Below are 25,257 nucleotides of genomic sequence, written 5' to 3'. Positions count from 1 at the left end.
AACTTGGACTAAGTCGAGGGCCGAACTAAATATTTATTGAAAATTTTCAACAACATCTGCATGTTTTCTCTTCTTTCAACATATGTAATGTTAAACTTTTTTCTTATTAAAATAAATGTTTATTAATAGTTTTGGATAAACTCTTTCCAGAAGCATTAACAAATGAGAAATAAAATATTCAATAAATAATATTTCTCTATAGAGGATTTGTCAAATGTTGCTAGTGCGCTGTCGAATAGTAAAATCTGAGGGCTATTGAGAATGTGGGAGAATAACATGATTCCTGAAACAATCAAATGGGTGACTGATTGTGGGCATGAACTCTAGCAGGGTTATTTGCCATGCCCTTTTTCCATTGGTACAGATATCCTTTGATTGACACACTTTTCAAGTTTTATGCCTAATGAGCTTGTATCCAGGTGCAGGACCATTTTTAACCAGGAATATATTTATCACTGTGACATGAAACTATTGGAAGATCGCTTTATCCTGAGATTAAAGTTCATAATACTTACTCAGGCCTGTGTGCGGGAGGGCAAGATTTGCGGGCGATCGGGTTCGACAATGACAGTGCGGGGTTATCGGCTCTCGCTGCAGGGCGGCATCTCGGCGGATCAGCGGCCCTGTCACCATGAGTCGCGGATCGGCCTGCGGCAGGGAGGAGGAGTGGGCAACAGTCCTGGCGAGGTCAGGCCTCCGGTTCCAGGCGCTGGGAAGCGGCCTTGGCTTCCCCTGACACCGGAAGCCCAAAACCAGAGTCCACGGTGAGACCCTGCAACGTAAACAGAGGAGGTGGGGGTGATTAGCAGGCTGACGCCAATGCATTCTGGGATTTGTTGTATTACTGTGCATGCGCTATACTGGCGCGGCGGCCACCTCTAATACATTTCTGAAATGATCTTGCGGGCCAAATATAATTATATCGCGGGCCAAATTTGGCCCGCGGGCCAGAGTTTGACATGTGTGCTCTAGCTAAACTGTACCCTTCCTTCCTGTGTTGTATAGATTTTTCTCTCTCTGATATTATTTGCCATGAAACAATGAATAATAGAAAGAAAATTGACTGGACACAAAGAAAAATATTCAGAAATATTTGTACTCCACTTGTACTATGTGCTGGTGGGAGGTTCCACAGTGTACCCCACAATCTTTCCAAAAATCGCAATAAAACAGGAATGCCAGTGCAATTCAACTCGACCCAGGCGTGCTTTTGATTCTTTGTAAGTTCCAATGTTGGCCTGGCTTGAATATATTCACGACAATGTTGATGATTTCCCAACAGATTTGGCAGCAATCCCTGATTTTGAGTCTATGGCAATGGAAAATTGGGGCCTGACAACCTACAGAGAAACAGCTCTGCTTTACAGCTCTGAAACCTCCTCCACTTCTGACAAGCTGGGCATCACCAAGGTCATAGCTCATGAGCTGGCTCACCAGGTAATGAACAGCAGATGCCAAAAGTTTTAACTTTTGAGAATTAAATACTTGTGAGGATAAGCTTGCTTGATTGACTGTGGAAATGAAAGGAAAATGGGTATGGAGTGGCCTTTGTGCTGTAAGCACGGCTTTGTCCCTGAACAGCATGGACAGGTAGTTGAATGACGTGCTTCTGTGCTGTAAGTTTCTATGGCACAAAGAATGGTGAGCACCTGCAGAACTCTTCTACTATTTAAATTTCTCCATATTGTTGTTTGGGTCTGTGAACTGGAGGGTTAGGTTCTAAGTGGATGTGCAATGCCGCCGCAGAGTCTAGTAGTGGCTTCCTCTCTCTCCACTGTTACCTATGTATAGTGATCTTCATGAGTCATGGTCTCTGTCAAAGATAACAAGGGCATAGTTATTCTGTTGTCCGAAGGATTCTTCTTGTGCTGGTGAGATCTTCCCACCACCAGATTTCCATGGTGTCACAGACATCCTCTCTCAAGAGCAGAATTGTCAAATGTGTGAGTAAAATTACTTGGCCAAGGAAAATTTCTTGGTGTTGCAGCCAATTCTTAGAAACTCTCTGATAGAAGCTCAACAAATTAATTGGTGTCATTTATTAAAATATGGTGAGTTTTGTTAAACAATTTTGAGTGTACTTCTCCTCTTCACCATACCTTCTTTCCTCTTGTAATTAAGAACTTAAGTGCACAATAATGATTTAACCTGGGTGTGGGGGAAATGAAAGGACATTAAGTACTGGAGACCCTGAAGTGCCAGTTAATGAAGAAGACGAAGGCCGGGTTGTTAACCAGGAATCATGGCTTTTATTAGCAGAAACTAGTGGTACAATAATAAATGACAATGGGTGCATACACAGTTATACCCAAAGGGAGTGTCTTTAGTGGTAGAGATAATACACGTCCAATGTCAGTAAAGCAGACTAAGCACAGCGAGAGGCTGACACCACGACACAGATTCATCACAGTCTCCCCCCGGCAGAAGTAAGGTTAAAATTAAAAGGACAGCTATTAAAGTAATATTCAAACAGGCAAGCACATCTACTATTAGCATAATACAACAGTAAAATAAATGGCATTGAGAATTCACTAACATAGCAAAAACAAGGCTAGTAACTCAGAGCAATCAGAATATAATGAGATGTTTATGAATAGTGGAGCCTTTCGGGTTGTTTGCGAATGAGAGAAGACCTTCTTATCGGGGAAGGTGGTAATTTTGCAGGAGTGACAACCTTGGGAACTGGCGGTGTTGATACAGTTCCCTGGTCTGTAGTGTACGATGGCAGGATTTCTGGACCCGCTCCAGAATCACCAGCGTGAGGCAGTGAGGCCTCAGCATGGCCATCTGAATGCTTACTAGGGGTCACAGGCTGGGGTGGTGCATCCAACCTCTCAGGATCACTCCAAATAGGGGCGTGTGGAAGGGGTGAACCAGGCAGGGCCAGATCTCTTAGGGGGTACAGTGTCCATGCTCCCATCTGGAAATTTAACGTGGGCATAATTGGGATTAGTGTGCAGTAGTTGAACTGGCTGGATTAGAGGGCCTGTTTTACGGGTCCAAGCATGTCTCTTCAGCAGTACAGTTCCAGGCTCAGATAGACAGGCTGGTCAGTCCATCACAGTTCCTGATTTCCTAGGAAAAGTAAACATACGCTTATGAGGTTGACAGTCTTCCAGACTATGGCGTTAACCTTTTCGACCTGCCCATTGCCCTGGGGTTTGTAGCTCGTGGTGCAGCTGGTGGCAGTCCCCTTGCGTAACAGAGCTTGGTGCAGCTCAGCGCTCATGAATGCTGAGCCTCTGTATGAATGTAACTAGGAAAACCAAAAATACTGAAAATTTTGTCAATTGCTTTAATGACAGACGTCGTTGAGACATCAGGGCGGGGTATTGCGAAGGGAAACCTTGAATATTTGTCGATTACAGTAAGGAAAAATACATTTTTATTGTTGGAAGGTAATGGCCCTTTAAAATCTACCCTAATCCTCTCAAAAGGTGAATTGCCTTGATGAAAATGGCCTCTGGAGTTTTGAAGTATTGCAGTTTGCATTCTGCGCAAACAGGACAGCTTTTAGTCAGTTTTCTGACTTCTTTGAAGGAGTAAGGAAGGTTGTTAGCCCTTATATAGTGGAAGAATCCTGTGACCCCTAGGTGGCAGAGTCTGCTATGGATCTCCTTTAGTCCTTCAAGTGAGTTCCGGCAGCAGCTCGTGACAATGTGTCAGAGGGATCATTTAACTTGCCAGGTCTGTTCAGGATCTCATAATTATAAGTTGAGAGTTCTATTTGCCAACGTGCCATCTTATAGTTTTTAATTTTACTCTTGTGTTTAGTGCTAAACATGTAGGTTACAGATTTCTGATCAGTGATCAGGGTGAATTTTCTGCCAGCTAGAAAGTCTCCAGTAGCGAACAGCTTCAATAATAGCCTGGGCTTTTTTTTCAATGGCCGGATGTGTAAGTTCAGGTCCGCGTAGCGTGCGGGAGAAAAATGCCACTGGTCTGCCCTTTTGATTAAGGGTTCCTGCTAAGGCACAATCTGAGGCATCGGTTTCCACTTGGAACGGAACATCCTCCTCGATGGACGAGAGTGCAGTTTTGACAATATTAGTTTTAATTCTCTCAAAAGCTTTCAGAGCTGCTGGAGAGAGAGGAAAAGATTTTGTGTCAAACAGGGAGTGTGCTTTTGTAGCGTAGTCACATACTCATTTGCTGTCATAGGAAAAGAATCCCATACACCTCTTAAGGGCTTTTTCTGAGTTTGGGGTGGCAACTTCTTAAGGGGAGCCATTCTTTCAGGATCGGGACAGATTTCGCCCTCGAGAACAATGTAGCCCAGAATGTGTAGTTTTGTTGAATTGAAAACACATTTACCCTCATTAAATGTAAGGTTGAGTTCTTTAGCTATTGCTAGAAATTTTTTTAGGTTGTTATCATGTTCAGTATGGGTCTTACCACAGATAGTGACATTATGTAGATAGGGGAACGTTCCCTGTAACTCATAAGTTCTAACAATTTTATCCATCTCCCTCTGAAACACTGATACACCATTAGTGACTCCAAAAGGTACCCTCCTAAACTGGTATAGCCCCCCATCAGCCTTGAATGGCGTATAGGGTCGTTCGCATTTTTCAATGGGGATTTGGTGGTAGGCTGCCTTAAGGTCGATAGTCGAGTACACTCTATATTGAGCTATCTGATTAACCATTTCATTGATGCGTGGCAGAAGGTAGACTTCCAAGTTAGTATAACGGTTAATTGTCTGGCTATAGTCAATAGCCAGTCGTTTTTTAGTGTGATTTTTCACCACTACCACCTGGGCTCGCCATGGACTCCTGCTGGGTTCAATCACCCCCTCTCCAAGTCTAAGCTTTAATAAACTCACAGTCCTCTTTGCTGTAAGAACGGCTCTTAGAGACAATCAGTCGACACTCGGGAGATAGATTACTGAACAGGGAAGGAGCTTTAATCTTTAGTGGACAGACCGCAGTAACCAGTGCGGGGGATGGTATGTGTGAGTAGTGGCCCATCAAAATTTAACACTACACTTCTCGTCTGAGATTGACTATCCAACCCCAGTAACACGGGAGTGCAGAAATCAGGCATTTCGAAGAGCTAAACATCAGCAAGACAATGTCCCTGCAAGTTTTTTAAAAAATTATATTGCCCTCCAGTAGGAGAAAAAAAATCACAAATTAAAAGCTAACTAAAATGGAAAAAAAAACTCCCCCCCCCACCCCCACCAAAAAAACTACCAAAAGGTAGTAATCCCTAAACAAAAATTGGGTGTGGGTCACCCACCAGTGGCTGATGACTAGTAAAGAACTTAGAGCAAAATTCTCTCTCCCCAGCCAAACAATGAATAACATCAAAATATCATAATAATAAAAAAATGTAGAATAAGAATAAGAAAATTCTTCTCTTCATCCAAGAGACTCCAGTCTCGGAGATTCCATTTCAGAAAAAGTTGGACTCTTTCCATTCCTGTTTTTCCCATTTCTGCCATTTCTTCCGTTTCCAAAACAAGCAGTTTTTTCTTTAGGAGACAATGGTGGACTACATCTTTGTCCTCTTATGTCTGGCAATGAATCAGCAAAAATCATTGCTTCACGATCATTCTCAAAAAACCGAAATTGATGATCTCCATAAAACACCTTCAACACTGCCGGGTAGCGAAAAGTAGACTTATAACCTTAGTCGACGTCGACGTTGAATGTCCTCTTGATTCAAGTCAGGATTTAAAAAAAAAAACCTCTACTATTCTGAATCAATAACGGAGTTTGTCGTTGTCTCGCATTTTGCACTGCTAGTCGAAGTATTGTTTCTCTGTCCAGATAATTCAAACATCGAATTATTATCGGTCTCGGTGGTTGACCAGGTAAAGGTGTTCTTCTTAAACCTCTATGAGCTCTTTCCAATACCAAGCCTCCAGAAAAAAAATTCTTGCCCTAATACTTGCGGGATCCAGTCTTTAAAAAAAACGAAGAGGATCTTGTCCTTCTATACCTTCTGGCAAACCAACGATTTTCACATTATTCCTTCTTCTTTAATTCTCCAAGCAGTCTATTTTCCTTCTCATGTTCTCCCAATTCTATAACTGATTTTTCAACCTTCAATACTTTTTCTGTGTTAGAAACCATTTGCTGTTTACGTTCCAAAAAATCAGACTGAAATTTTTTAAAATCTTCACAAGATGCTTCCACACGTGCTTAACTGTATTCAGTTCTGAACTTATACTAGCATTAATTTGAACCATCTCATTCATTAAAGGTTGAATGACAGCATTTAACTGCATACACTGCCCGGCCATAGGTAGCCTTTAGTAGCCTCTGATGGATGTAACTGGAGTCGATTCCATTGACAAAAGCATCTAGCTTCAAAGCATTGCAGTGTTGTTCCACATTGACTGCCCTGACATCACATTCATTTGCCAGTGAGTCGAGAGCCAGTGCATGGGCAGCATCACTTTCCCTGCGTTTTTGGCATCTAGTCAATAACTGGTGTGGAGCAAGTACCACGTTCCGAGGTGCCGCATAGTAAGCGGTCAGTTGTTCCCGGGCTATAGCTAGAATTATAGCTCCTCACGTTTCAGCAAAAGGGATCTCACCTTGTAAGAAATTCAGATGGCCCCACTGTATCGCCACATCGACCACATTGTTCTGAGCCATGTAGTAATCGAAACAAGCAATCCAGTAGTTGAAGCTTTCTCTGCCCCTTGGAGTAGACTCGTCAATTATCAGCCGCTCTGGCTTGAGTGCTGCATCCATTTCTGCTAATAAAATTGAAGTGCCAGTTAATGAAGAAGACGAAGGCCGGGTAGTTAACCAGGAATCATGGCTTTTATTAGCAGAAACTAGTGGTACAATAATAAATGACACTCAAGGGGAGTGTCTTTAGTGGTAGAGATAATACACGACCAATGTCAGTAAAGCAGACTAAACACAGCGAGAGACTGACAGCACGACACAGATTCACCACAGCCCCAAAGCCTATTGTCAAAATAGTGTCCTGTGCAAAATATTTTTGTTAAAAAAGGATCTACAGTGTAATGTTAAAGATGTTGGTGTTTAGGTTTGCTGATCTATTGGTTTGAAATATTGCTATAGACTGGACATGTCAGAGTCTTGAGAAATATTGAAACAAAGTATTTTAAACTTTCTCTGCACTTTTTAAAGTTAATTTTAAACCTCTTCCCTTAACTGCTTTATTTGATATTGTTGGAGAGAATGACATAACGTTAACGACATCTGAGCTGCAGGTATTAGCTTTTATTTCTCTTATGGCTAGGTGGGCGGGGTTGCTCAGTTGGAGGGATGTTACCTCGCCTAATCGTGCTCAATGGCTACATGACTTCATGTCATGTTAAACTTAAAGATTAGATGTTCAATTTCTGATTTGAATTCAAATTTTTAAAGACTGTGGGGGCCATTTTTGAATTACTTTTATAATCTGATTCGTTATTGTAGAGCTCGTTGAAAGAACCAAAGACTTGTTGATCCAAACCAAGGCTTTTATTAGCAAAAGACAGGAGCACTTCACAGGTGGCCGATCAGTCCGGAATGATCTGACTTGGCTAGGGACACAACCCTTCAAGGCCCAGACAGTAGGCGTGGCTAAGCTCTCAGCCAATCGCTGTAAGCACAGTCTGGATACTGTAACTATATACACTATATACATTGGTGATAGGTCTGTACTATCACAGTTATGAAGGTAGAACTGTTGACTAATGAGGTAATTTATCACTCAGGTAAGAATTCTGTCTTCCTTTTCTTTTGGTCAAACATCTTCCTTGGTAGCAGGTTTAGATTTTCCTTTTTTAATAATAAATTAATAAAATGTCAACACAATATAATCTGTTTGATTAAAACCTGGGGTACCTTGGATGAAATGACATGATTTAAGTGTAATATATCTTTTTGACATAACATACAGTATAACTCTGATTATCTGAAATGGTCGGGACCAGGCCCATTTCAGATAAACTTTTTTTCGGAGAACCGGTCATTTTTAAAAAACAGCTCAGTAGCACAGCAAATCACTTGTAACAGTGTTTATACAACCACAACAAAAACAAGGGCAGTCTTTTTAACATTAAAATAATGTTTAATTCTCACCAAACAAATGCTGGCCACTGCCAATTACCGACTCCTCCCCACCAAGGCCCCGCTTGTGCCAGGGGCCTGAGGGTCCCGCTCTTGTCCGGGAGCTTGAGGTCCGGTGCCACTGGCGCCAGGAGTCCGAGGTCCCCGGTCAGTTCAGCTCCAAAAAACTTTGGATAAATGAGGATTTTGGATATCTTTGTTTATCCAAAATTATTTAAAAATTTCGAATAACTGGCGATTTCGGAGAATTCAATTTTAGATAATCGGAGTTGTACTCTGTATTTTTTGGATCTGAAATTTCAATGCTAAATAAAAATATTGACAAAGAAATGAAATATTGCTCTTTAAACAACAGGAGAATATACTTGTTCCATCTAATGTTTGAACGAATATTTCTCTTAGTGGTTTGGCAACTTGGTGACGATGAAGTGGTGGAATGATCTATGGCTGAATGAAGGGTTTGCCAAATTTATGGAATACATCTCTGTTAACATCACATTTCCGGAGCTACAAGTTGTATGTATTGAAAAACATTTTTTTTTAATGGAAAAAATGATTCAATGTCCTTTTGTAAGAAGCATTTTATCACAGATGTTATTTCTGTACATGCATTGCAATTTTCACTAATATTGTAATTTGTACTTGAATTCCTGCACTAACCTCCACTTAACAGTCTGAAGAAACTAGCTATCCATTCATATTACTTGCTGTAGCTTGGGAAACTTCAACATTTTATAAAATGTATGAAGTACATGACATTGATAAAGATGCAGAAGTGTTCATTCTTGGAGTGATGGCGTTCCAATGTGACAGTTTGATAAGATTTCATTTGTGTGTGACAGGATTTTGCATGTTAACAGGAGCTAATGCAAAGCCAATAGTAATTGCACAGAGCGAAGGCAAGAGAAACGAGACAGGAGGTCACTGTGCTGCTTCTCTGTGCTCATGGCTGTGCACTGGAAGCTCTTTAGGGTCAGGATCAATGTCCTAGGGAGATTGTTTGCTAGTGCTGTTGGGGAAGGTTTAAACTAATGGGGCAGAGGGATGGGAACTGACAAAGAAAGAATGAGGAAGGTGATCCAGAGGCTAAAGACAGAGTTAGGAGAAATAATAAGAAAGATAGAGGGTAGAAAAGGATGTATAGATCACTAGTTTCTAAAAGGGCACTTTATCTGAATGCCCGTAGTATTAGAAACAAGGTTAGTGAACTTGAGGTGCAAATCAGTACCCAGGCATATGATTTTAGTGGCCATCACAGAAACATGGTTGCATGATTGGAAATTAAACTTTCAAGGGTAGACAGGAAGGTAAAGGTGGTGAGTTGGTGCCCTCAATCAAGGATGAGGTCAGGGCAATACTGAGAGATGATGCAAGATGTAAGGATGTTGAGTCCATCTGGGTAGAGATTAAGAATAGTAAAGGGAAAAAAAATCACTGGTGGGAGTTGCCTATTGCCCACCAAATAACAGTGGCACAGGCAATTAACCGAGAGATGGTGAGGCATGTAAGAACGGAATGGCAGTTGTCGTAGGGTCTTTAACTTACACATAGATTGGAAAAATCTAGTTGGTCGAGGGAGACTGAAAAATGACTTCATAGAATGCATCCATAATAGGTTTCTGAAGCAGTATGTTAAGGAACAAACAAGGGAGAATGCTATTTTAGATCTAGTATTGTGCAATGAGATAGGTAAAAATAATAATCTAGTAGTTAGGGACTCTCTTGGGAAAAAATGATCTTGTATGATTGAATTTGTCATACAGATGGAGCGTGCAATAGTTAGATCCAAAACAGGGGAGACTACAGCAGGATGAGGGCGGAATTGGTCAGCGTGGACTGGGAGCACAGGCTAGTTGGCAGAACAGTTGAGGAACAGTGGAAGACTTTCAAAGAGATTTTTCACTGTGCTCAACAAAAATATATCCCTGTTAAAAATAAGAGAGGGAAGATTCAGCTTTGGTTAACTCAGGAAATAAAGGAAAGAATAAGATTAAAAGCTTGTGTGTACAAAGTAGCCAAGAGTAGTGGGAAATTGAAGTATTGGGAAAACTTTAAAAGGCAACAAAGGATAATTAACCAGAAAATAAGGAAAGGGAAGAAGGATTATGAGGGTAAATTAGCACAATATATAAAAACAGAATGCAAAAAAATTTATAAATATATAAAACTGGAGGGTGAATGGAGTCAACGTGAGTCCCTTGGAAGATGAGAAAGGGAGATTGATATTGAGTAATGAGGAAATGGACGAGGCATTGAACAAATATTTTGTGTCAGACTTCACGATGGAAGACACGTCCAGCATTACAAAGAGTGGTGATATGGATGTGAAGGGAGGTGAGGGACTCGATAAAATAATTGTCACAAAAGAGATAGTAATGAGCAAACTAATAAGACTGAATGCGAACAAATTCCCTGGTCCTGATGGGATGCATCCCAAGGTACTGAGGGAAATGGCAGAGGTTATAGTCAATCTGTTGGTCATCAGTTACCAAAATTCTCCAGATTCTGGGCGAGTCTTGGCAGATTGGAAGACAGCAAATGTCACGCCACTTTTTAAAAAGGGAAGTAGACAGAAGATGGGTAACTATCGGCCAGTTACCTTAAGGTCTGAAGTCGGGAAAATGTTTGAAGCTGTCATTAAGGATGAAATAGTGAGACATTTAGAACAAAGGGGTTCCATCAGGCAGACACAGCATGGATTCAGAAAGATCAGGTCTTATTTGACAAAGATGCTGGAGTTCTTTGAGGATATCATGGGTGCGGTAAATAGAGGGGAACAGCTTGATGTAGTACATTTGGATTTCCAGAAGGTGTTTGATAAGGTGCCACACAAGAGACTTATCAATAAGATACAGATTAATGGAGCTGGGGAAAGTATATTGGCATGGATTGAGGATTGGTTAACTGACAGAAGGCAGAGAGTTGGGATAATGGGTGTTTTTCTGATTGATAGACAGTGGTAAGTGGGGATGCTGCAGGGGTCGGTGCTGGGCCCGCAGCTGTTCATCATTTACACTGATGATATGGAAGAGGGGACAGTGTAGTGTAGAGAAGTTTGCAGATGATACTAAATTGAGTGGAAAAGCAAATTGGACAGATGATGTGGAGAGGCTGCAGAAGGATATAGTTAATTTTGGTGAGAGGGCAAAGGTCTGACAAATGGAGTACAACATTAGTAAATGCGAGATCAGCCATTTTGGCAGTATAAAATAGAAGAGCAGATTATTATTTAAATGGTGAAAAACTGCAGCATGCAAAAAATTGGGTTGCAAGTAAGAAGGCAAATGGAATGTTGGCCTTCTTCGCTAGAGGAATTAAATTCAAAAGCAGGGAGGTCATGTTGCAACTGTACAAGGTACTAGTTAGGCCACACCGGGAGTACTGTGTGCAGTTCTGGCCTCCATACTTGAGGAAGGATGTACTGGCCTTGGAGCCAGTCCAGAGGAGGTTCACTAGGTTGATCCTGGAGATGAGGGGATTGACTTATGAAGAGAGACTAAATCACCTGGGATTATACTCACTCGAATTCAGAAGAATGAAAGGAGATCTTATAGAAACATATAAAATCATGACAGGGATCGGTAAGATAGAGGCAGGAAAATTGTATTCACTGCCAGGTGAGACCAGAACTAGGGGACACAGCCTCAAGGTTCAGGGGAGTAGATTTAAGACCGAGATAAGGAAATACTGTTTTTCCCAGTGAGTTGTGAATCTGTGGAAATCTCGACCAGGGAATTAAACAGATTTAAGGTTCAGTAAGATAGATTTTTACAGAAAGGAATTAAGGGATATGGGGAAAAGGCAGTTAGGTAGAGTTGAGTCAGTGATCAGATCAGCCATGATCTTATTGAATGGCGGAGCAGGCTTGACGGGCCAGATGGCCAACTCCTGCTCCTATTTCTTATGTTCTTAATTAATTACTGTAAAAATTAGGCAAAATTAAAGGCAAAAGTAAATCCCCAGAATAAGCCTCATTTAGAAATCTTGGGAGAAAACATTTTGACAGGTAACAAAACACATTTCCACCTTTTCCATCTGTCAAAGCTGTCAAACTTTTGGAATCCTCCTAAATACTAAGGAGACATGGAGGGGTATGGAATTAGTGCAAACAAATGGACTTGGTATGGATAAGCACGATGGTCAGCACAGATGTGGTGGGCTGAAGGGGCTATTTCTATCCAGTACAACTGTATGACTCTTGGCATTTGGGAACAATCAAAAATGGAATAACCAATACAAAAATCATTTTTATTCTCACTTTTAAATTATTATTCTTGGCTTTCAGAGAACAGAGAGGGAAAAATATGAACTATTTTCAGGTGGGTAAGTTGTAAGTAATAAGGTCCCACAGGAATCAGCTATTCATCTATTTGCAGTCTGAGTGTCCTGCAGTCCTCCTTGATGATGATTAAAGCCTCTGCTGATCCCTGTAGGGCTGATGTCCCAAAACCGGTTCTAGAGGATGATGTCCAGTGAAGGTTCACTATATTAATTTCTAGGATGAACGTGGTTATCTTATGATGAACCTGTTCAAGTTTAGATGAAGGAAAGGTGATCTTGTTGAGGCACAAGAGGCTCGATGGGCTTGACAGGGCACATGCTGGGAGGATCTATCTTCGTGCGGGCAAATGCAGAATGAGGAGGGATCATTTCAGAACTTGATAGAGACAGGGAGGTATTCCTTCTCTCAAGGATTCTCATAGATTCCCTATCCGATGTAGCTATAATGGAAGAAGCTTTACTTCTGTTCATTATCAAGATAAAAGTTTTAGCTCATGGGTGAATCGAGGGATAAATAATATATTGCCCTTTAGTCACACAGTATTGGAAAGACATTTCAAATGTGAGATTCCAAGACTAAGGTCTAAATGCTTTTGCCTCTTACAGAAAGAGTTCTTCTTGGACAAATTTTTCAGAGCAATGGAAGTGGATGCCTTTAGTTCTTCACATCCAGTATCAACTCCAGTGGAAAGCCCTGCACAGATCCAGGAAATGTTTGATGAGGTCTCTTATGACAAGGTAAATGGGGAAAAAAAATAAATTACAGTGGCTTTAATCACAAAAATTACAGGAATACAGTTATAGTGCAGCTTTGTACTTATTCTGATACAGTGGGGGAATCTGTCAATACATTAATTTGATACAGGGTGACTTGTTGAAAGATTTGAGTTTCATTATTGTATAATTGAGTAAATTTATTAGGTAATATAATATTTAAAACAAGGGGAATGGAGAAAGTAATATATTAACATGAACCCCAAAGGTTTCAATGCCAATATAATAAAATAACAAGAGGAAATTGATGCAGTTTCTTAGATTTTTCAAAAGCTCTCACAAATTAAGGAATCAGTCTTTTGGATGGGAATTATTTAAGAAGAAAGAAAAATAAAATAACTACAGATCTGACTGTTCAACATTTTAGCATGGTGGTTAGCGCAACACCTTTACAGCACCAGCGGTCGGGACCGGGTTTGAATCCCACGCCGTCTATAAGGTGTCTGTGTGGGTTTTCCTGTGGGGCTCCGGTTTCCTCCTACCCTTCAAAACGTACTGGGGATTGTAGGATATTTGGGTGTAAATTGGGTGGCACGGGATTCTGGGCCGAAATGGCCTGTTGCTGTGCATTATATTTAAATTAATTAAAAATCCAGGTGTGAGAAAGTTGCAACTACCATGAGTGCAGAATGACTTATATTTAGATTTGTTAAACATGGATCGTGCTTGCTTAAGCTAGCTGTACTTTTTAAGGAAAGCAACTTGAATGGTAGTTGGGAAAAGTATCGACTGGTTGATCTTTTTAAATGTCTATTATGATATAGGGTGAGATTCGTGGAAAAGATCATTAGTAAAGATATGAATGAATGGAAATAGAAGAAGAGAAATATTGTCATACAGATTTATACTTGAGTGGTGTAGGAGGAGAAGAATATCCCATATTTGGCACTGGTGGCAGGTATATTTTGAATTCTAGAGTAGGTAGAGAGAAACGGTTTCTGTTAGCGAAACAAGTCTACATAGAGGAAGCTGATTGGTAAAAGAGTGAAAACTAACTTGAGGAAACATGTTTTTTGGCCATCTGTAGTTACGGACTAGGACTACAGTACTACTAGTAGTAGTGGAGAGAGATTGAATTATAGCATTCGAAAGGGATCTGGATCAATATTTAAATGCAGGACTCTGAGGAGAGGTATAGATCCACTATGGTTTAAATGGTGTCTTCTCATGCTGCAATAATCTGGAATCAGTGGGACTTGGTAACCTGGTTATCAGATGCAATGTGACTTAAATTTTGTTTAACATTGCACACGTTCATCATCTGCTATCAGAAGTCTATTGGCCCTATCTGCCAAAGAGCAATGTTGCCAAGCATGCAGAGCAAAAAAAAAATGGTCTGTGGTTTCAAATGTATCTGCTACTTACTGTGTTCTCCTATGTACATTTTGACATATTTAGCACATATCCAAAATCTCCCCTCTCACGCTCGAACTGTTTGAATTGCAGGGAGCTTGCATTCTGAACATGCTGATGGACTACCTGACAGAAGATGTTTTTAAGACTGGCACAATTAACTACCTTCGACGTTACAGCTATGCAAATGCAAAAAATGAAGATTTATGGAATAGTCTGACAAATGTAAGTTGAAGTATTTACATCTGTAAAGTCAGCTTTTTCCACGTAAACCTCTTCATGGAGTTAACCTTTTCGATATTCTGACTGGTTATTGCACAATTTTTGCATCCATGGTCAGTCCCTTGAACAATGGACCAAGAATGTTTAATAGTGACTGGCAAATTGCTGCTCTTCATTTAAATGTTCACGTTTGTTCCAGTTTACATACCATCCAAATCAGTCCATAGATGACGCTGCAACCTTGAATATATACATGGAATCACATGCAACCCTGAGATTCTTTTTCCCATGGGTCAGGCAGAATTTCTAATTATCGGTATGTAAACTCAAGAAAAAGATGCCAGTAAAAGAGAGAAATGTAAGCCAAGAAAGAAATGTCAACAAACTGTACAAATACAGAAAAAAATATTCAGTAATACATAATGTGGAAAATAAGAGACCTTAAGTGAGTCTCTAATTGAGTCTGTGTAGAGTGGATTGTGGAGGCCCACGTGACCTCTTTGGGTAGAATCTGGTCGGAATGTGGATTGTGGAGAACCATGTGACCTCTCCATCTGGAACCTGAATAGAATGTGGATTGGGGAGGGTTATGTAACCACTCAGTCTAGTACCTGGTCAGATTGTGGAGAGCTGTGTGACCTCTTTGGCTGGAATCTAATCGGACCCCACCACATCTATCAAATCAAGCTGAAGACCACCCGTGCTGAGCACTCACCTTGCAATTTGGGCTTTTGAAAAGATCACACAGGCTGTCACAGGCTCTGAGCTTGTTCCCACTCACTAGCAGGGTATGAAGCCCAACACATGGAGCTACTGGGTCTCTCTTCCCCAAGGAAAGGACCCGAACTCCACTCCAGGTTATGAGCCAAAGCTGATGCTAGAGGATCAAGATCAAGGTAGGTGTCAGTTATGGGGGTGGGGCTTTGTGGTGCACAATCATTAATCATCATTGTATCATCCTTCTTTTTCCTTATTTAATGTCGATGCTGTACTTGCACTTGGTTGAGGGGTGGTTGGTACTGTTTTGCTTTTTCCTCTATTGTGTATCTCTATCTAGCGCAGTTTATAGTTGTTTAATTTCTTTCTGTATCTTGTGAGTGTATGTGAGTGATTGTGATTCCCTGTGGTGAAATTAATTCATGAGAAAATGGAGATTGTTATCACATTTGAACTGTGCTTAGACTCCTTCGACTTGTCAAACCTGTTCCTCGCACAACAATCGAGGAGTCTGATAGTGGAGGGGTAGCAGCTGTTCCTGAACCAGGTGGCATGAGTCTAGTAGCACCTAGACCTCTTTCTTAAGGGCAGCACTGAGAATTGAGTATGTCCTGGGTGGTGTGGATCCTTGATGATTGCTGCTGCTCTCCAAAGGCAGTGTTCCATGTAGATTTTTTCGATGGTGGGAGACTTTTTCCCATGGTGTACTGGGCTGTGTCCACTACCTTTCTGCTCAGAGGTATTCATGCCCCCATACCCAGCCATGAAGCAGTCACTCAGCACACTTACCACTACACATCTGTACAGTTTGCCAAGGTTCCTAATGTCATACCAAACCTCCCTAAACTCCCAAAGAAGTAGAGGTGCTGATGCGGTTTTTTCAGAGTAATATTAGTAAGTTGGGTCTAGGAAAGTTACTCCGACATAGTGATTCCCGGGAAGTTAAATATGCTCACTGTAGCGTGATCAATGACCACCCTCAGACACGAAGGGCCAAAGGCTTTACTGATCTACAGATCCAAGCATGCCTCAGCATGCTGCTGGCTCAAGTCCAAGGGCAGGTATGGGGGAGGAGACCACGGCTCTTGGCCTTTATTATGGGTCTTAAGGGGAGGGGCTACTGGTTGGGAGGAGGCCATACTGAGTGAGAGATAGGCGCCCCGAGGTCTCCCACTCACGCTAGGGCCTGGATGGAGATTGTATCCTCTCACACATCCAGGTACACCTCATATGTGTATTGGGGGTTTGCATGGAGGAGATAGACCCTTTCGACCAGGGGGTCGGACTTGTGGCTCCTCATGTGCCTCTAGAGTAGGACTGGTTCTGGGGAGGTCGACCAGGATGGCAGCGTGGTCCCTGACGTGGACTTCCTGGGGAAGGAAAATAGTCTTTCATGTGGGGTGGCATCAGTGGCGGTGCATAGGAGGGATCTAATGGCGTGGAGTGCCTCGGGGATGATCTCCTGCCAGTGGGAGACAGATAGACCTTTTGACTTCAGGGCTCGGAGAACTGCCTTCCAAACAGTGGTGTTTTCCCTCTCTACCTGGCCATTCCCTTGGGGGCTGTAACTAGTGGTTCCGCTGGTGGCGATACCTCTTGTTAACACAGAGTTGTGGGTGTATGGAATGCATTGTCAGGGGTGGTGGTGGAGACTGAAACATTAGGGGTATTTACGAGACTGTTAGATAGGCACATGGATAAAAGAAAAATAGAAGGTTATGAGGTTGGAAGGCTTTAGTTTTTTGGTAGCTTGACACAATATTGTGGGCCGAAGGGCCTGTACTGCATTGTAATGTCTATGTTCTATCAATGAAAAACTAATACTTTTAGAAGTTTGGTGAATATAACAAAAATGTAAGATTTGTATTATTTTGAGTGTCTAAAATGATTTTAGTTTTCATGGAGTATTATCAGAGCTTTGCAGGGCATGGTATAAAATTAATCAATCTTGAAAATCACCAGAGTTTTAAGGATCTTTTCCTCATAGTAGAGAATAATGTGGTCAGAGGCCACGTTAGTTCATTTTTTCAAGTGGAGATATAAATATCTGTCAATGTACACCACCGGCCTACTGCAGGGGGAAACCTCTGTACCTGCAGGAGTGTAAGGGGACAGGACAACACCCTGGCCGGCTGTCAATCAGTTGGCCTGAAGGGATCAAGCCCCACCCGGGTGGGTGTCAATCACCCTCCGGGATATAAGCCTGCGATGGCTTCCCGAAGCTCGCTCGAGTTACTGCAGCTGCAGCCAGCCTGGCTCTGTGTGTTGGAAGTCTTTGTCGATTAAAGCCTGTTGTACAATCTTTACCTTGTTTGTGTCTGATTCTGGTTAACAGTGCACCACAAATGGTGCAGAAAGTTATGTCAGGATAACATTGCTTGGAGTTTGTGTGCATTTATTATGCCTCAAAAGATTAAGTGCAATTGATTCTACTTTTAATTCACCACCGCTTTCCTGCATTGACATCTCTGTCTGTGGTCTCACGTACTGCAAAATTAAGACCACCCACAATTTGGAGGAACAACACCTTGTCTTCCATCTCGGCCACCTCCAACCAGACAGCATCAATCGCCGCATCTCCAATTTTCGTCTGTCCCATCTCTTTTTTTCATCGCTCGCTCCCTCCAGTTCCCCATCCTTAGCCCTCTCCTATCGCTTTTCAGCCTTTTTCTTTTCTACCCTCCCTTCCGTATTCACTTATCACCTCTTACCTATTAGCCTCCCACTGCCCAGCTTTTTATTTCAGGCCTGATTTTTGGCATTTCTGATGAAAGGCTCAGGCCCAAAATGTTGATGTTCTTTTCCTTCCTATGGATTGCCATGTGACCTGTGAACCTCTTGAGGGCTTTAGTGCATTGCTTCCCACATACGAGTCCCACTTGATTTGCCTTGATGCTGAAATGAGTTGTTGAGGGAATGATGTACATTTTAAGTTCATTTATCGTAATTCTTTAATCAATAAAGTGCTTTCATGTTTTTAGCAAATGTCTAAAATGAAATACGGAATGTTACATTTCCAGATTTGTCATTCTGATGATGCAGACGAAAGCAGACTTAATGAGCCGCAGTTGTGCAGAAGAAATTCCGACCTGCCTCCTGGTTCAGTAAGTCGGTGAATTTTCTTAGTTGCAAGAAGACTTTTGTTCAGACATGATTCTGAATTGATGCTTTGGAAATGGGTTGGTTGCTAAAAAGTCAGAATATTGTGTTACAAATTTTAATTCTTCTAATTTTAAAAGGGATTTAGGAGTGATGGTAAATAGTACCCTCAAGGCTGACACTCAGGTAGATGGTGTGGTGAAGAAGGCATTTGGAATGCTGGCCTTCATAAATCGGAGTATTGAATTCAAGAGTAGGGAGGTTATGATGAAATTTTACAAGGCATTGGTGAGGCCAAATTTGGAGTACTGTGTACAGTTTTGGTCACCAAATTATAGGAAAGATATAAACAAAATAGAAAGAGTGCAGAGAATGTTGAATCTTGCAGGTTCACAAGAATGTTGACAGGATTTCAAGGTTTGATTTACAGGAAAGGTTGTGCAGACTAGGGCTTTTTTCTCTGGAGCGTAGAAGATTGAGGGGGGACTTGATAGAGGTGTTTAAGATTTTAAAAGGGACAGACAGAGTAAATGTGGATAGGCTTTTTGAATTAAGAGTGGGGGAGATTGAAGGGGGAAAATTATAAAGGGAACATGAGGGGAAATTTCTTGACACAAAGGATGGTAGGGATGTGGAATGAGCTTCCGGCAGACGTAGTTGAGGCGGGATCATTGGTTACATTTAAGGATAGACTGGATAGTTACATGGAGATCGTTAATTTTACCTATCTCATTGCCCAATCTAGTATAGCAGATCGCCAAATGGGCTCATCAGCAAGCTGCTCTAAAAAGCCATTTCACTACAAATTCTTTCTCGAGGTTCATTCCCAAGCTGGTTTTCCCAATCTACTTGCATGTTAAAATTCTAACATTGCCCTTCTGGCACACCTTTTCAGTGGTAATATGTTGTCCATATCCCAGCTTCCATTTGGAGGTCCGCATGTAACTGCCAACAGTATTCTTTTACACTTGTAATTTCTTAACTCAACCCACAATGATTCTAGATCTTCTGATCCTATATCACTTCTTTTGAATAATGCCATTCCTTACCAACAAAGCCATGTCACCTGTACAAAGTGCAATCTCACCAATGCCCTGTACTGTTGTTGTTAAGCTGTCTTTAATCCTCAGATGAACTCCTCTCGTTATCTAACATTTAATTTACCTTCCTTAATTATCTGTTGTGCTTGAATGTTCACTTTCACTTTAAATATATGTAGGCTCCACATAATCTCTCACAATTTAAAAATAACCAGCTTTCTTCTTGTTCATCCTAGAGGTTGGCCCTCCATTTTTCCACATATTATTCAAGCTGACATGTTTTTGCCCACTCATTCAACTTATTAATATTCTCTTGAAGCCTTTCAACCTTCTCCATTTTCACAATCCCACCTAATATAATATCACCAGCAAAATTTAGAAAACGCCATTTGGTCTCCTCAACCAAATCCAGATTCAAGTTTTCAGATTTATTGTCAGAGTTCAAACATGACATCATATACAACCCTGAGATTCTTTTTCCTACCAGTGTGGCAGAATTACCATTAATTGGTAGTGCAAAATAAAAACCTTACACAGTGTACACATGTAAACAAATAAAGAACTGGAAACAGATAATGAATATAAGCAAACTGTGCAATAGAGAGAGTGTAAGAAAGTGCACAAGTAAGAGTCCATTAAAAAAAAATGATAAAGATTGTAAATAGCTGGGCCCCACCACTGGTCCCTGCAAAATCTTCCTAGTCCCAGATTGCCAACCTGAGATGGATTCATTTTTTCTCACTTTGTGCTTGTTGACCAATAACCTAATCTCAAATTCTGTTGGTTCAACAGACTGCAGATGCTGGAATCTAGAGTAAAAAAATCACATGGCTGGAGCCACTCAGTGGATCAGACTGCATTCACAGAGGGAAGTGGCCTGTTTATCTTTCATCGAGTCCTGAATCAGGATTTTGACTCATAATGCCAACTGCATTTCACTTTTTTTTAAACTTTTTTTATTCGTTCAAAATACAGATAATAAGTAACATATATAACAATAAACTAAACATGAACGTAATATTTTATATATATATATAAAAAAAAGGAAGCCCCCCCCTTTTCAGCCAACTGTCCTAAGGAGAGCCAAAAAGAGAAAAAAAGAAAAATTAAACATACATATTAAGATCTAATCAATGTAAATCAAAATGTAAATATTCTGAATATAACAACCACTTATTCATAAAAAAACTATAGTTATCACGCGAAACATGTGATTTTTTTCCATTATTAAACAATATTTCATCTCATTATGCCATTAATATGAATCATATTTGTATCTTTCCAAGTACTACCAATACATTTTTTCGCTACAGATGATGCTAAATATACAAAAGCAAGCTGAAATTTATCTAATCCCAGACCTTTCAGAGGTTACAAACTACCGAATAAAAATACTGTTGGATCTAAAGGTATTTTAATCTTATACAGGTATTCCAGAAACAATTGTACTTCCTTCCAAAAAGATATATACATGACCAAACCGCATGGAAAAAAAAAGTTCCAACAGCGTTACCACATCTAAAACACAAATCAGATTCATGAAAACCATATTTTTTAAATTTTTCAGGTGTTAAGTATAATTGATATAAAAAATTATAATTAATCATTGCATAACATGCATCTATCAGTCTAGTTACACTATCATAACAAATATCTGACCAATCATCCTCAGAAAAAATAAAACCAATCTCCACTTCCCATTTACCTTTAGATTTATCCCAACTCTTTTTATCCATACCATCCTGTAATATTTGATACATAACTGAAATATAACCCTTCTCTGGTGCCTTCATAAGAAAAGTCTCAAATTTAGTCATTTCAGGTAAAATCATATCTCTACCAAACACATGCTTTACCAAAGATCGAATTTGATAATAAAGAAACAAAGAATTCTTATCAATACCATAACTGTCTCTCATCTGATCAAAAGATAAAAATTTACCTTCTTTAAAACAATCTCCCAAATTTTCCACACCTTTAAATCTCCAATGTAATAAACTTCGATTATGTATTGAGAAAGAAATAAGTTGATTATTATACAACGGGGTCAAGGCCGACAGTTCACCACTAGAACCTATCATTTTCTTTTTCTTTGTCCATAACTTCATTAAATGTTTTAGTATAGGCACATTATGTTGCTGTAACAAATTTACATTCCATCTAAACAAAAATTGATGTATTTCAAATTCAAAGATATTTGCCATCTCAATTTTGGCCCAGCGAAGGGGCTGTTCCAAATCCATCCCAATGAACTAATAAATTTAAGTTGGGCTGCTTCATAATAATTTTGAAAATGTGGTAAACATAGTCCCCCTAGGTCATATTTCCAAGTTAATTTATTGAAGGCTACTCTTGAAAATTTACCACTCCATAAAAACTCCCTAACCATTTTATTCAAATCTCAAAAAAAAATATTAAGTAAATACGGAATAGATTGAAATAAATATTGTATACGTGGAAAAATATTAATCTTAATTGTATTTATTCTACCCAATAAATTAATAGGTAAATCTTTCCATTTAATCAAATCAGTTTTAATTTTTTTATTAACGGAACATAATTTAATTTATATAAAGATTGATAATTGACATCCATAATTATACCCAAATACTTAATTCAATCCGTCCTCTTCAAATTAAGAATATTCTTATAAATTGAATAATCTCCTTCACTCACCGGTAATATTTCACTTTTTTTCCAATTAACTTTATATCCAGAAAGCCATTCATATTGCATCAAACACTCCTTCAAATGCAAAAGGGATTGAGCTGGATTTGTTAGGTACATCATCAGCAAATAAATTAATTTTATATTCCTCATCTAAAACTTTCATACCTTGTATCTGTGTATTCTGTCTTATCAACTGTGCCAAAGGTTTGATCACTAACGCAAACAAAGCTGGTGATAAAGGACAACCTTGACGAGTAGATCGGGTCAGTTTAAACGGTTCCGAAATCAAACCATTCATCAGTACTCTAGCTACCGGTTTACTATATAAACATAGGAACATAGCAACTGTATAAGGTACTGGTGAGACCGCACCTGGAGTACTGTGTCCAGTTCTGGTCTCCATATTTGAAGAAGGATATACTGGCTTTGGATACGGTCCAGAGGAGGTTTACTAGGTTGATCCCTGGGGTGAAGGGGTTGACTTATGATGAAAGATTAAATCATCTAGGATTGTATTCGCTCGAGTTCAGAAGAATGAGAGGAGATCTTATAGAAACATGTAGGATTATGAAGGGTATGGATAGGATAGATGTAGGAAGGCTTTTTGAGCTGGCCGAGGAGAACTAAAATGAGAGGACACAGTCTCAAGATTTGGGGGAGTAGATTTAGGACAGAGATGAGGAAAAATAGTTTTTCCCAGAGAGTAGTGAATGTTTGGAATTCTCTAATCAGGGAAGTGGTTGAGGCTGCCTCATTAAACATATTTAAAATTCAGTTAGATAAATTTTTACATGATAGAGGAATTAGGGGATATGGGGAGAAGGCAGGTAGGTGGAGTTAGGTCATAAATTAGATCAGCCATGATCGTATTGAATGGCGGAACAGGCTCGATGGGCCATTTTTGGCCTACTCCTGATCCTACTTCCTATGTTCCTATGAAATCAAACCATTCGTCAATACTCTAGCTACCGGATTACTATATAAAGCCTTAATCCAACCAGTAAAAAAAAAAGGACCAAACTTAAATTTCTCCAAAACTTTGAACAGAAAATTCCACTCAACTCTATCAAACGCTTTTTCGGCATCTAAAGATATCACCATCGGGTGGTCTGAAGATTGTCGAAATCTATTAATCAAACTAATCACATGTAAAATATTATCTGAGGCATATCTATTCTTTATGAAACCTGTTTGATCCATATGAATCAGATGAGGTAAAAACTTAGCTAATCTATTCGCTAAAATTTTAGCTATAATTTTATAATCTACATTCAACAACGAAATCGGTCTATATGAAGATACTTTCAAAGGATCTCTATCTTTCTTTGGAATTACTGTAATTAAAACACTAGAACAAGACTCAGGCAATTCATAATGTTCTCCAACCTGACGAAGTACATCTCCAAACATTGTGGAGAGGTCATCGTAAAAAATTTTATAAAATTCGACCGAAAATCTATCATCACCAGGCGATTTACTGTTCGGCATTTCCATCATAGCCATTTTAATTTCCGAGTCAGTAAATGGTGCTTCCAACTTCTGTATATCTACATCCTCTAATGTCGGTAAGTTCAACTGTGATTTTTAAAAAAATCAATCGATCCGTTTTCTTGTTTTCCCATCAGATGTATATAACTTCTTATAAAATGAACAAAATTCATCATTAATCTCACGAGGTTTATACATAATAAGCAAATTCCATCTAACAGCATTAATAGTCCTCGAAACCTGTTCTTTCTTTAATTGCCATGCCAATACCTTATGTGCTTTCTCTCCCCATTCATAATATCGTTGTTTAGTCCTATTAATCATACACTCAAATTGATAAGATTGCAAAGTATATTCCAGTTTCAACCTGGACAATTCTATTTTCTGATCTTCTGTAACATCTCTCTGAAATTCCTTTTCTAACTCACTAATCAGTTTCTCTAACTCAAAACTCTTGATTTAATCAATTCTTTTTTATTTTAGAAGTATAATTAATTATTTGTCCCCTCAAATAAGCTTTCATAACGTCCCATACTACAAACTTACTTTGGACAGAATTAGAATTTTCTTTCAAAAAGAAATTAATTTGTTCTTTCAAAAAATCAATAAATTCTCTATTTTTTAACAGCATTATATTAAACCTCCAATGATAAGCCACTTGAACTTTCTCAGAAGTTGTATATGTAAAGTATAACAAAGAATGATCCGAAATCACCCTACTTTTATATTCCGCTTGTTGTATTTTCCCCTGTAAATGTGCCGATACTTAAAAAAAAGTCAATCCTTGAAAACGATTCATGTCTAACTGAATAAAAGGAGAAATCCTTCTCTGTTGGATTAAGACATCTCCAAATATCCACTAAATTGAGATCTTTCATCAACGCTTGAACCTGAACTGCCATTTTAGATTTCTTGACTTCAGGGACTTATCCAATAAAGGTTCCAAAACACAATTAAAATCACCACCAACTAAAACATTCTCATTAGCCTGATCCAGATATAAAAATGCATCAGAAATAAATGTTTCATCATCTTCATTTGGGGCATAAATATTAAGTAAAGTCCAAAGTTCACTAAAAATCTTACAATTTAATTTAAGAATACATCCTGCCTTTTCCTCCATTGATTGTAATTCAAAAGATAAATTCTTATGTATCAAAATTGCTAAACCTTTAGCCCTGGAGTTAAATGAAGAAGAATATACATGCCCTACCCAGTCCCTCTTCAATTTCATACTTTCTTTGACATTCAGATGTGTTTCTTGTAAAAAAGCGACATCAATTTTATACACCAAAATACGTTTACACTTAATCGGACTGAACATTAAAAGTAGCAAACCTCAACTTTGACATATCTACTAATATTACTAAAAACTAATAATATCGATATATAAAGTAAATAGGCCCTCCAATAGGAGAAAAAGAAACCACAAATTAAAAACTAAATAAAATGAAAATAAAAAAAAAGATAAAGTTTTAAAAAAAAAAACCCAAAAAACTACCAAAAGGTAGTAATCCCTAAACAAAACTTGGGTGTGGATCACCCACCAGTGGCTGATGACTAGTAGAACA

At 39.5% G+C, this 25,257-nt stretch overlaps 1 protein-coding gene across 7 annotated transcripts in view; it reads left to right on the top strand.

Moving 5' to 3' along the window:
- Positions 1 to 25,257, top strand: part of LOC138739624 (endoplasmic reticulum aminopeptidase 1-like) — a 104,386-nt gene that overhangs the window by 46,728 nt on the left and 32,401 nt on the right. For all 7 annotated transcript variants that reach the window (XM_069892062.1, XM_069892053.1, XM_069892036.1 and 4 more), the window contains 5 exons: positions 1,283 to 1,437; positions 8,445 to 8,558; positions 12,930 to 13,061; positions 14,544 to 14,675; positions 18,410 to 18,493. In XM_069892062.1, the coding sequence (XP_069748163.1) occupies positions 1,283 to 1,437; positions 8,445 to 8,558; positions 12,930 to 13,061; positions 14,544 to 14,675; positions 18,410 to 18,493 (617 nt within the window). The remainder of the gene's footprint in view (positions 1 to 1,282; positions 1,438 to 8,444; positions 8,559 to 12,929; positions 13,062 to 14,543; positions 14,676 to 18,409; positions 18,494 to 25,257) is intronic.

The sequence above is a fragment of the Narcine bancroftii genome, chromosome 1, assembly GCF_036971445.1.
Source record: "Narcine bancroftii isolate sNarBan1 chromosome 1, sNarBan1.hap1, whole genome shotgun sequence".
Taxonomy (NCBI): domain Eukaryota; kingdom Metazoa; phylum Chordata; class Chondrichthyes; order Torpediniformes; family Narcinidae; genus Narcine; species Narcine bancroftii.
The sequence above is the reverse complement of the archived record's forward strand: the minus strand, read 5'-3'. Positions and strand labels throughout refer to the sequence as shown.